This window comes from Fragaria vesca, linkage group LG6 (assembly GCF_000184155.1).
Source record: "Fragaria vesca subsp. vesca linkage group LG6, FraVesHawaii_1.0, whole genome shotgun sequence".
NCBI classification, from domain to species: Eukaryota; Viridiplantae; Streptophyta; class Magnoliopsida; order Rosales; family Rosaceae; genus Fragaria; species Fragaria vesca.
Window position 1 is genome coordinate 26,217,449 of NC_020496.1, and position 12,232 is coordinate 26,229,680.

The 12,232-nt window shown below is 37.0% G+C and overlaps 1 protein-coding gene across 1 annotated transcript in view; it reads left to right on the plus strand.

Moving 5' to 3' along the window:
• The window catches only part of LOC101307142 (calcium-transporting ATPase 9, plasma membrane-type-like), a 13,824-nt gene extending 5,615 nt beyond the window's left edge, over nt 1–8,209 (plus strand). The window contains exons 7-33 of the mRNA XM_004305762.1: nt 77–146; nt 383–453; nt 533–616; nt 702–779; nt 856–927; nt 1,669–1,752; nt 1,837–1,919; nt 2,018–2,126; nt 2,202–2,257; nt 2,378–2,420; nt 2,517–2,600; nt 2,716–2,853; nt 2,947–3,012; nt 3,094–3,192; nt 3,299–3,409; nt 3,550–3,717; nt 3,996–4,055; nt 4,418–4,582; nt 4,728–4,844; nt 4,975–5,073; nt 5,514–5,651; nt 6,019–6,119; nt 6,775–6,820; nt 6,931–7,062; nt 7,231–7,338; nt 7,419–7,510; nt 7,599–8,209. Of these exons, the coding sequence (XP_004305810.1) occupies nt 77–146; nt 383–453; nt 533–616; nt 702–779; nt 856–927; nt 1,669–1,752; nt 1,837–1,919; nt 2,018–2,126; nt 2,202–2,257; nt 2,378–2,420; nt 2,517–2,600; nt 2,716–2,853; nt 2,947–3,012; nt 3,094–3,192; nt 3,299–3,409; nt 3,550–3,717; nt 3,996–4,055; nt 4,418–4,582; nt 4,728–4,844; nt 4,975–5,073; nt 5,514–5,651; nt 6,019–6,119; nt 6,775–6,820; nt 6,931–7,062; nt 7,231–7,338; nt 7,419–7,510; nt 7,599–7,725 (2,601 nt within the window). The 3' untranslated portion in view covers nt 7,726–8,209. The remainder of the gene's footprint in view (nt 1–76; nt 147–382; nt 454–532; nt 617–701; nt 780–855; nt 928–1,668; nt 1,753–1,836; nt 1,920–2,017; nt 2,127–2,201; nt 2,258–2,377; nt 2,421–2,516; nt 2,601–2,715; nt 2,854–2,946; nt 3,013–3,093; nt 3,193–3,298; nt 3,410–3,549; nt 3,718–3,995; nt 4,056–4,417; nt 4,583–4,727; nt 4,845–4,974; nt 5,074–5,513; nt 5,652–6,018; nt 6,120–6,774; nt 6,821–6,930; nt 7,063–7,230; nt 7,339–7,418; nt 7,511–7,598) is intronic.
• Nucleotides 8,210–12,232: the final 4,023 nt, after the last annotated feature.

The following is a 12,232-nucleotide window of genomic DNA, read 5'->3' on the forward strand; positions in this document are numbered from 1 at the left end:
TATATATATATATATATATATATATTATAATTTTTTTTTTTACTATATTATAAATTTCTTTGGAAATTCCACACAGGGTTTGTCTCATGGATGGTATGATGGAGGAAGCATTGCATTTGCTGTTATTCTTGTTATCATTGTTACAGGTAATGAATTAGAGGTCGCAACATTACGTAGATGTACTTGTTTCCATATCATTGTCACATATTGTCATTTGTGGAAATATATTATGCAATGCTGTCTTAGAAGGATTAGACAGCATTCTCTTCATGTTGGCCATTATAGGGAGTTTTGTACTAGAGTTGCTGGCTCAAATAGTCAGTTTGATCCTTTGTCCAGAAATTAATTTTTTGTTTTACTTGTTCAATTTTTGTTTTGCCAGCTGTTAGTGATTATCGACAATCTCTTCAGTTTCAAAATCTAAATGAGGAAAAGCAAAATATACAATTGGAGGTGTGAACTTTTTCATCATTGGAATTTAATAGTCACTTTATATTCAAACTTGGCCTATATATTGGAAAATTTTCTGCAGGTCATGAGAGGCGGTAGAACAGTAAAGATTTCAATATTTGATATTGTGGTTGGTGATGTTGTACCTCTCAGAATAGGTGATCAGGTGAGTGTGCTTAATGTATTAGTTTGTTCTACTGGAAGTGGAATTCTATTTATATAAAATAAAAAAAACAACTGTTTTCATACAGGTCCCAGCTGATGGAATCTTAATTACTGGTCATTCTCTTGCGATTGATGAATCTAGTATGACTGGAGAGAGCAAAATTGTGAGTGATATACCTTGCAGTAGTTTAACTTTCTGATTATTAGATCCTTATAATTCTTAAGCACCGTCTGTTTCAGGTTCACAAGGATCAGAAGGCACCATTCTTAATGTCTGGTTGCAAAATAGCTGATGGAGTCGGTACAATGCTGGTAAACTTTTCTTCTGGTGATCTCAGAAAATATTTACATTTATTCTAGTAACTTGAGAAGATAGGAACTTTATTAATACAAGCTGAGATTGGGGAGGATTTTGGGAAGTCAATATATTATGATCTATGGTCCTTAAGTCCACAATAATTAAGGAATTAGAAAAACTACAAGATAAAACAATGTATCCAAACTAAGAAGATGCCTAATTTGTTTGATCATAACATATATAAGCATCAATTTTTGATTAAGCAGGCTTAATGTCCTCTTTTGATTTTTGTTATGAAAGGGGTCTGGAACATCCTTGCCTTTTATGTTGGATGAAGGGAAATAGATAGTTCAGAGTCTGCCAATTTTCTGTTTCCCTGCTTCTCCTCATTAAAGTATTGAATAAATTAATTTTTAAATTTAGTTTTTGTTAATTCTGTATAATGGTTAGCATTAGGATATAGATGTGAGGCTGCAGATATTTCCATAGTCACAGAATCTACCTTAGTTTGCTGTTAGTATTAATTTGTTTGATTGCTACTATAAACATTGCTAAATTGGATAAACTTCAGTGTGAATTTTGATAACAAGTTATGTTTCTGGAATTTGACCTACAACGCTATAACTAGTCATGTTTCTTGAACTTGTCCTAAAATGCTATAATAAATTAAGTTTTATGGAATTTGTTCTCAGATGCGACAATTAGTAGAATCCTGTATCAAGTCCAAGGTTGATCAACCTTATGTCTATCTGTAGGTAACAAGTGTTGGAATCAATACTGAATGGGGATTGTTGATGGCAAGTATCTCTGAGGACACCGGTGAAGAAACTCCTTTACAGGTTCTGGCATTTTTCCTTAAATATATTCCTTTAATTCGAGAATCCACTTAGATCTTAAAATTATCTATTTGTGGTCTGGGATAGGTGCGCTTAAATGGACTTGCGACTTTTATAGGCATAGTTGGGCTTTCAGTAGCTGCTTTGGTGCTTCTTGTTCTTTGGATCAGGTAATATTTTTTTTATTTTTTTTTTTCTTGAAGTAATCTATGCTATTAAAATGAATTGTTTAGCATCTTATCAGCTACACTGTTATTTGAAATTTTAGATACTTTAGTGGACAAACAAAAGATACAGATGGAAAAGTGGAATTTGAATCTGGGAAGACTAGCATTAGTAAGGCTGTAGATGGAGCTGTAAAAATTTTCACCATTGCTGTAAGTGAAGTTTCTGGATGCGTGCTAGGTTTGTTGTTTTATGTTTAGCTCTTTGACAATTGTAGAATGATTCAGGTTACCATTGTAGTTGTTGCCGTGCCTGAAGGGCTACCTTTGGCTGTTACCTTGACGTAAGTAGTAGCTACCACCTTTTTCTTAGTTTATGATAATACTAAAGGATAAAGTTTTCATAGCAGTATTGCTCTAATGTATCGCATCATCTTTTGCATTTGGACTTCAACTTGTAACAGGCTAGCATACTCAATGAGGAAAATGATGGCGGATAAGGCATTGGTAAGTATCTTTTTTATTTTCCCCCTTTGACTAGATTGCCTACATTATTTGTAATGTTTTCCTTCTGCAATTACTGATAACAGCACATGTGTGCAGGTGCGTAGACTGTCGGCTTGTGAAACTATGGGCTCAGCAACCACAATTTGCAGTGATAAAACTGGCACGTTGACTTTGAATCAGGTTTGTCCTATTCACAAAACTGAATAGTTCTTTTCTAAAATTTCTAAAAACAAAGTCCTGATCATATCTGAAACATGAGGGACCACTGGTTAATGTTATGAAAAATGACATGCAGATGACTGTGGTTGAGGCATATGTTGGGAGAAATAAGATACATCCACCAGATGATTCCTCACAGTTGCATTCACTGGTTTCCACTCTGCTAAGTGAGGGAATTGCACAGAACACCAGTGGAAATGTGTTTGAACCAGAAGTAATATCTCTACGTAATTATTTTCTTTTATTGCTGAATTTTGGTTGCTTTTAGTAATTTCTCTGATATTAAATGTAGTTGTACTCTGTTGAGCAGGGTGGTGAAGTAGAGATTTCTGGATCTCCCACAGAAAAGGCTATACTTTCATGGGCACTGAAGGTTCCATTTCAATTTGCTTAAGTTTGTGCTTACAGTTTCGTATATTTGAATATTTACTTGGCCATAAAATCTGCATTTCAGTTGGGAATGAAGTTCAACGCTATCAGATCCGAGTCAACGATCCTTCATGTGTTCCCTTTCAACTCAGAGAAAAAGCGAGGAGGTGTTGCAGTGAAAGGGGTAATTTTTTAAGGTTTAAAAATTGAATTGGATAAACAAGCTCAACCTCGTTTGATTGATTAGTCCTATGCTGATGATTTTTTTTTTTTTAATCTTGTCTTGGCAGACTGACTCTAAAGTTCATATACATTGGAAGGGCGCTGCGGAGATAGTTTTAGCCTCGTGTACAGGGTACCTTGACTCAAATGGGTGCTTGCAGGACATTACTCAAGATAAGGTTGGGATTACAAACCTATTAGAGAACAATTAATCCAGAAAGATCTCAAAATAAAATTTTGGGAAACAAGTATTAGACTTTTGTACCTGCAATTACAGTCTCTTTAAACTTGTTGTTGAAATCTTGAATACGGTTTCCAGGAGTTTCTCAGGGAAGCTATTGATAGCATGGCAGCAAGCAGTTTGCGATGTGTTGCCATTGCATACAGACCATATGAAATGGACAAAGTTCCCACCGAGGAAGAGAATTTAAGTCAATGGGCTTTACCTGAAGATAATCTAGTGTTGCTTGCTATTGTGGGTATAAAGGTAAAAGCTCTAACAGGTTTCTCATGATAATGAGGTTATGTTTCTTGCCTTTTCATTTAAATTTGAGAGTCCCACTCATAAACAACAAAAGCTCTCCACTATTGCATAATTTACTGAGATTGTTTATATATTTCACTTCTTTGACTATGCCCCTACGTTTGTAATAGAATAGAACCATGCTGAGGGCCTTGGGTGGAATTGAAGGCATAGAAACGAAAGCATTGTACTATGACTACTATCTTTATCCTGTGGAAGCTAATATGTCTATGTGTTTGTAGGATCCTTGTCGCCCTGGTGTCAAAGATGCAGTGAGATTATGCACAGAAGCTGGTGTAAAGGTGTTGTTTCACATCTTCTAAACAATAACCTTAGATGCTACTAAATGTCCATAGTCATAACATGTTTTTATGCTACACCATTACTAACTAGAATGGTGGATATCGAGGATGGATAAGTCCGGAGATGTCAACTGGCTTTTGGGTGTACCTTTTAGCTTCTGGTTTTAGGAATACATGTAAAAGGCTCTAGGTTCTAGTGGCCTATGTTTCTTAACATTTTATGGATTGACCTTTGAAGAGTTGTGTTGGTCAAGCGATAAGATTTTTTTTCCTGGTTAGAAACTTTAGATGATGATTTAAATAGCAACCTTCTGATACGGTTATTTTATCTAAACAGCAATAACACCTTTGTGAACCTGCAGGTAAGAATGGTCACTGGAGACAATCTTCAGACAGCAAAAGCAATCGCGTTAGAGTGTGGAATTCTTTGTTCTGTTGAAGATGCTACTGAGCCTAATATCATCGAAGGAAAAACATTCCGTGAATTATCTGAAAAAGAAAGAGAAGAAGTTGCCAAGAAAATAACGGTGTGTGGTTTCTACAAGTTCTTATCACATTAGCTTTTAGATCTTCATTATTCTCTTAATAATTCAATTATCTACTAGAAGTGCGAGTTGTACATTGGGTAACTTCCAGTGAGCATAAGTTGATGAATGGCATCATGTTGCACAGGTAATGGGTAGATCTTCCCCTAATGACAAGTTATTGCTCGTGCAAGCATTACGGAAGGGTGGAGATGTTGTTGCAGTGACAGGAGATGGCACTAATGATGCTCCTGCCCTTCACGAGGTATGTCATCCAGTGACAGAAGATGGCACTAATCATGTTCTAATACTTCATCCACTCAACATCCATTACTGTAATGGTTTCTAGTTGTAGACTTGTAGTTGATCAGTTTCTTTACCATTTTGTATTTTAGGCTGATATTGGTCTATCTATGGGCATTCAAGGAACTGAAGTTGCAAAAGAAAGTTCGGATATCATTATCTTGGATGACAATTTTGCTTCTGTTGTAAAGGTCAGAAAAGTTTTATTAGCTTTCGTTTCCTTTTTTACTGCTGTGCTTCAGATTCAGAGCAATTAGTTCATTTTTGGTTTAGTTTCATTAATATAAATGGACGTACAATATTTTCTCGAAGTTCTTATCACTCAAACATTCAAACTAGTATGTGGATTTCAAAAAAGAAAAAAGAAAAAAAAGAGTTTATGGAAAAAGCATGGCTCAAATTTTGACAGGTCTACCAAGTTTTGTACACGCTTTCAGTTTTCCGTTCACTTTTACCTCTAGCCCATAACCATATTTCTTCAGGTTTCAGAAAATAGGTAAAGTAGTTCAGGAATTTTTCCTGTTTCAATATGAGATTTTGACTTCCACTGTGTTTACCTTGGGTTACTCTTATAATTATAGGATCGGGATGGTAATTTTATCTGTATGGTTTTCTCTTCTGCTTCATGTAGGTTGTTCGCTGGGGACGTTCTGTGTATGCAAATATACAGAAATTTATCCAGTTTCAGCTCACTGTTAATGTTGCTGCTCTCACAATTAATGTTGTTGCAGCAATATCCGCTGGTCGTGTTCCTTTAAATGCCGTACAGGTTGATCTCTCTCTCTCTCTCTCTCTCTCTCTCTCTAGATCTGATATATTTACATATAAGTATGAATTTATACACATCTTGGTTATGGATATATTCAGTGTTGTCTTCAATAATATATAATCTATATTGCATGTGTTGTAACAATCTGCATATGTTGTAGCAATGAGTTTTGGCTGTCATGCCATATATATACTTGACTTTTTGTGACATGTTAGAGACCGAAATTATTATTAGACTCGTACCAAATCAAGATTAATGGTCTTAATTGTTATTCATTCTGCTTCGTCACTAACAATTCAGAAATCTTAATTTGATGTCCCTTGCAAATTCCTGAATATCGATGATCTGTTTTATGTTTTTCTTACAGCTTCTGTGGGTTAACTTGATCATGGATACTCTAGGAGCACTTGCACTGGCAACTGAACCACCTACAGACGACCTTATGCATAGAACACCTGTTGGCAGAAGGTGTGATATTGTGTGCCTTAACATATCTTTGCAATTTAATACCATCCAAGTTAAATCCTTGTAGCTTTATGCTCATAGAGATATGGTGTCTATCCATTAGCATGATGTAGGGATCTTGTAGTCACTTTTCCTAATATTTTCTGCCAATATTGTTACTGTATTGTTTATTGGTCTACCACAACTTTGTGATTACTTCCCACAAACTATCTCCATATAAATGGGTTTGCTCAGACACTTGGCGGTCATAGTTTCTTTCTTTTGAATTGTGGAAGTTTCTAAATTATTTTTATTCTTGTTTGGCTTCCCTTTGAGATGATGAGTTTTCATATTGTTGTGACGCATACAGATTCTAGGCCTTATAATAAGATAGTAATTTGGTTTTTTTCTGCCTTTTCCTTTTCAAATTGTTGTCCTGCCTATTGTTTGGCTTTTCGTGTTATTCTCAGAGGGATATAAATCTATGACTTATTTGTCTTGATCCATTATTTCATTTGCATTTATATTACCATGTGATATTTTTCTCAAGTTGTGTACATCTTAAGAGTGGAACATTTGGCTATGAAATACCAATTGATAGATTTTATTTAAATTGTCTTAATGAACCACCTCTATGTTTATTAGATGTGAAGAAATAATCTCATATTTGTTTTCTTAGGGCACCTCTTATAACCAACATCATGTGGAGGAACCTACTGATTCAGGTACCCATTCATCTTTCGTATACTTACTAATATCACAGTATTGCAAGTGTTTATCAACCTTTTGTTTGACTGTTCTCTTAGTACCTTTTTTTTTTCTTCTTGTCCTCCAGGCTTTGTATCAAGTTTGTGTGCTCCTTGTCCTCAACTTTATGGGTAATACTATTCTTGGTCTGAAAGAGGACAACACACAAGTTGCCAGTGTGAAGAATACTGTCATATTCAATGCTTTTGTCTTCTGCCAAGTAAGTTTTGAAATTTAAAATAACGATGTGAATGAGGAACATGGTTGTTCTTTTAGTTGGTTTGGTATCATTGTTCTATTCTGCTTGCTAGTTATTGAACTCATTGTACTGAAGTCAGCTGGTTCTAATGTACCGATTTTTAAGAGCATTGTCTGGATCTCTATACAGATTTTTAATGAGTTTAATGCTCGAAAGCCTGAAGAACTAAATGTCTTTAGTGGAGTGACTAACAACTACCTCTTTATGGGAATAATAGGCGTCACATTTTTCCTTCAGGTGAGACCCCACTATCTATTTTTTTTTGGGGTACTTCGTAGTTGCTATTATACACTTACTCAGTACAAATGGATTTGCAGATAATGATCATTCAGTTTCTTGGAACCTTTGCAAAAACTGTGGTACTTGATTGGCAGCATTGGCTTATTTGCTTTGGTATTGCCATCATCAGGTACTGTCTATTATACAATTTACTTATGAACCTTGCATGAGTTGCATCCAAATTCTTAAGATACTTACCTACATTGATTTTGTGACAGCTGGCCTCTTGCTGTTGTTGGGAAACTAATTCCGGTGCCTAAGACTCCAGTCTCCCAGTACTGCAGGCGCGCATTTCAGCCATGCAGGCAGCGATTTCAGCGAAGCAGAACTTCACGCAATGCCTAATGCTGATTTCTCTGGTTGCATTCGTATAGTTCTAGTAATTCAAGGCCATTGGCTTTAGAAGATCTTTTTGAATTTGGGGGGTTATTACTGATAGGAATCCATGAGGAAATTTAGAACCTTCCAAAAGTATGAGGGGTTGCCATAAGGCCAAGAGAAGCTGGAGAACACCCTATGAGTTGATGGAAATGCCATCTTCCTTCCCTCACCCATACCTAAATGAAAGGCACATATCTCTCATTTTTTTTTGCCTGAAAGTCTATTCGTGCATATATGGTTATAACACGGCATGTCCTTACCTCTTCTCTCTGTAGCTTTTCTGGGTTAGTTTGACGTACTTGTCTTGGTATCGAATTAGCATGTTGCTATGTATTACATAGCGAAGTGTAAATAGACAAAATGTTATTTGTCCACATTTGGGGTTTGGACTTTGGAGTAATCAACTTTCTAAAAAACGTCTCTAACATCAAAAGAACAGTCTAGGTTTCACGCTCAGTAGATTGTAGTTTCTTTAACTTCAAAAACTACAATTAGTCACTATATTCATTGTTTAGAATGACAATAGACGTTCCTACAATCCTACTGGCACTATTCTGAGAGCTAATTAGAATTTCATTTTATTCGGTTCTATTTACGATGACTTGAAAAACATGAAGCATCATTCTAATATATAGGCAGAGCTCACGAAGATTTCTATCAAGTATGGTTTAAGTGCTGAAAAGACGCCATTGAAGTTAAATATGTAGTGCAACTCCTGCTACTTCCGGTTAGAGTTGGCAATTGAAGTCAGATATGAGATATGTAGTGCAACTCCTACCCCTGGTCTGAAATTATACGTGTAGGTTTTCTTATAAGAAAGCCATAGACAAACAGTCCTCAAGCAAGCGGGATGCATCATCAACCGCAAGGTATAGCTCTAAAATATTTTGATTATTAAGCGCCCAATCTAGCCAAGTGTACATGCATCTGAATGACCGATCGCAGCTATATATGTGAAATAATGGTGGAATTCAACAAGTTGAAGGCAAAAATGGAAGGAGGCCATTGCAGACTGTGCAGTGATTGTACCGCCTAGTGGCGTAAGACATGCGGCAGCGACAGCTTAAACAAATTAAAGGAACAGGTGCATCAAGAGTTGAAGCTGATGAACAGTTTCATTCCCGGTGAACAAGAAAGCTAGCTAGGCTAGCAGTAGTAATACTCCTGCTTCAGCTTATAATCATTTAACAAGAACAAGTAAGACACAAACAAATACATTAACAAAAGACTGAATTTACAGATGCAATAGAGCATATAGCCTATAGGCAAATTGCTTTTGTGAACATAAGCTCATATACCAAAAAAAAAAAAGAATCAAACTTCACCAGTGTAGTATGATCTTAATTATATATAAAAATTAAGCGAACTTGTTTATTTTATTGAGAGATACAACATACGTATGTATTGCTCTTGCCATGTTTAGGATTAACTAGGAAAACCTAGTTTTTATTTGTGCGTAAGCATCATTTCACAGAAGAAGTACGTGCTTATATACCTAGAGAACGCACACTTAGTTGAAATTGATGGGATAAACATGATTTTTTTTTTTTTTTTTTTTTGAATATAAGGAAAACTTTATTAATAAGATCGATAACGGTTGAACGTAGGGGCATCTAGCGTATGTTCTGGAGCGAATACAGGCCAAACAAGAACAAGCCTATAGCTAATAGAATGATGAGCTACACTACTAGTAGACAATCTTAACTAAGTAGTTGTTACATGACTCGAAACAGTTGAACAAATAAATTCGCCTACGGACCTCAATTGGTGTACGAAAATACTAGAAAACTGTAAAGAGTCTGCCACACATATAACAGCTGCAAGATCTTCAAAAGTCCAAAACGATAAGGTAGCACACCTTTTTAAAACCAAGATCCATTGACCCAGGCCCATTCTACTCTCTTTTGCCGGGGAATGTGCTCGGAGTTTAAACTTCAACCGGCGGAGCCATAGGTAGACCTTAGATCCATGACAATTTAGATGAGTGATACCTGGATCCTAAATCCAGAACCATAGATCTGCAAAACGCAGATCCAAATGGATCCAAACTTGAGCCATGAGCCCATGATGGAACCCAAAAGAGCAAATCTCTGATTTGCTTCCTTGCAGAGACAACCATTGTTGACTTCGGCAACCAACCCTGTCAACCTACATCAGCAATTCCAACCATGATCCACCATGTCGCACCACCATCTGCATACATAGACACCGCGCAGCACCACTGGACGACAACCACTATCGCAACCATCATTACATAACCGGCCAGATTATCGTTCCCACCTCCAGCAGCACTCTAATCTCATTATCTAGTAGCCAACAAAACCAAGCTGGATGTCGTTTCCAATCAAGATCGAATCTCTTCCCTCCACGAAGACGACCCCAGCAGAGTCGTAACCCGAGGGTGAAAACGGTGGCTGCCAAAATCGCAGCCCATGATGCACCTAAGAGATGAAGGTGATCAGCCGCAAGGCTAGATCAACTAGGAGGGGGTTGTGGAGGCAACGACAGCCTCCCTAGATGCAGCCTATAGGAGGCGGCATCACTAGGGTTTCGAGCAAAAACTTTATCGACTTCTTTCATTTTTTTTCCTGAAGGTGAGAGTTGGTAAGAGCTCACACAGAGAAATTGGACGGTAAATTTTACCATGGATAAATAGGACTTTTGTTTAGGTAAAAAAGACCGAAATTATTCTCAATCTCCACGTTTTAGGTTCTCAGTCTTGGTTGGTTAGGTAGTCTAGACCCTAAACTCAAAAAAACTTATCGGTCACAGCTTTTGGTCGAGTGGAGACCTATTCAAATTGACAATGAGGACTGCTTTCATCTTTTCCTCAACCAAATCCTAAACCCTAAACCCTAAACTCTATGACACATCACCAAGCGAAAAAGATGAAAGCAGTCTTTATTGTCGATTCAGATAGGTCTCCACCCGACCAAAAGAGGTGACCGATAAGTTTTTCAGCTAGATATCCAATCTATCTAGTTGCTAGTTTGTCATTGCTTTCTTCTCAACCAAGGAGACAAACATGAGAATAAGTTGGCAAAGAAGAACTTGAGGGGTGACTTTTTGACAAAAGGGAAGGGGCAGAAATCATAACCAAAATACTTGAAGTAGCAACTCTAGCTCTTCTGACTAGTCGTGAATTAATGCGGAGAAGATTGAATTTTTAACCAAAGGGAAGGGGACAGATATCATAACCAAACCACTTGATATAACAATTCTCTTTAGACTCGTTGTGAATTAATGCGGAGAAGATTTGATCTCTCTGATAAGTAATTGTTTAAACATTCTCCTTTTTTTTTTAGGAAATATTAAAAAATTTATTGAACAGAAATCAAAAGTTACAAAACATTGGAAACAATGGTGGTGGATACAACATCCCCACTCCCTTCCTTATTACTAGACTGAGTTACGGGTCAGTCACCATTGATGACATCCATGAGCCAGTCGGACCCAACCCCTAACCATGAATAACGCCCCCTCAAAACGGGCTACAAACTGAGCTACCTCATATGCTGCGCCATTACAACTCCTTGAAACATGAACAAACTTTGTAGCTCCAGACGTAACAAGCAACTCTTTAACCTTCTCAACTAACACCCCTTCCTCAACAAAGCACTCTCCATCACCATTCACCATAAGAACAACTTCTAAACAATCTGACTCGACAGCCTCTACTTGCCAGCCACCCTCCTCCACTGATTCTAAACCTAAAATCACTGCCCAAAGTTCAGCAATGCATGGTTTAAACATCCCTGTAAGTCTCTCCCTTTTAGCCAAAATTAGATCCCCATAATTGTTCCTAATAACCATTCCTACTCCAACATTTATCCCATCATTAAAAACAACAGCATCACAATTCAATTTCACCGTACTTGTGCTAGGAGGCCTCCAGATAGTGCAAGGTTGTTGAACAACAAACCTTGAAATTGATTGACCACGTACCTGGGTTGCCAACAAACTCTCCCAAATCAAAACACATTGCTGAAAAATGACAAGAAATTTCAAAAGAATGATAACAAGCAATTTCATCTCATCCACAAAAAGTACACCCATAGCATAATAAAAAAAATCAGCAAAATTAACCAACATACCTGGAGCCAATTTTGTGTAAAAACTCACCCTCTTTAACACCGCAACACACAAAGAACAAGACCATGTTGCATGCAAAGGCGTTTCATCTGTTAAAAGACATCTTAGACACTTAGGTTGCTAAACAACATACCGCTTGTATAAAGACCACATACACAGTAAACACTCATTGAACATCTCCATAAAAAGTGGCTCATCTTCAGTGGAACTTTGAGCTTCCAAAGGTGCTTCCAATATTCAGAAACTACCGGGGATTGTTGTCTCTTCTCCTTCATTGCCAGCCAATAATTAAGCACTATTAACAGAGTACTTGCCATTTCTATTGTGAAACCAGTACAACTTATCTCTACTACCCGTTTTGACTAAAGGGACAGCAATG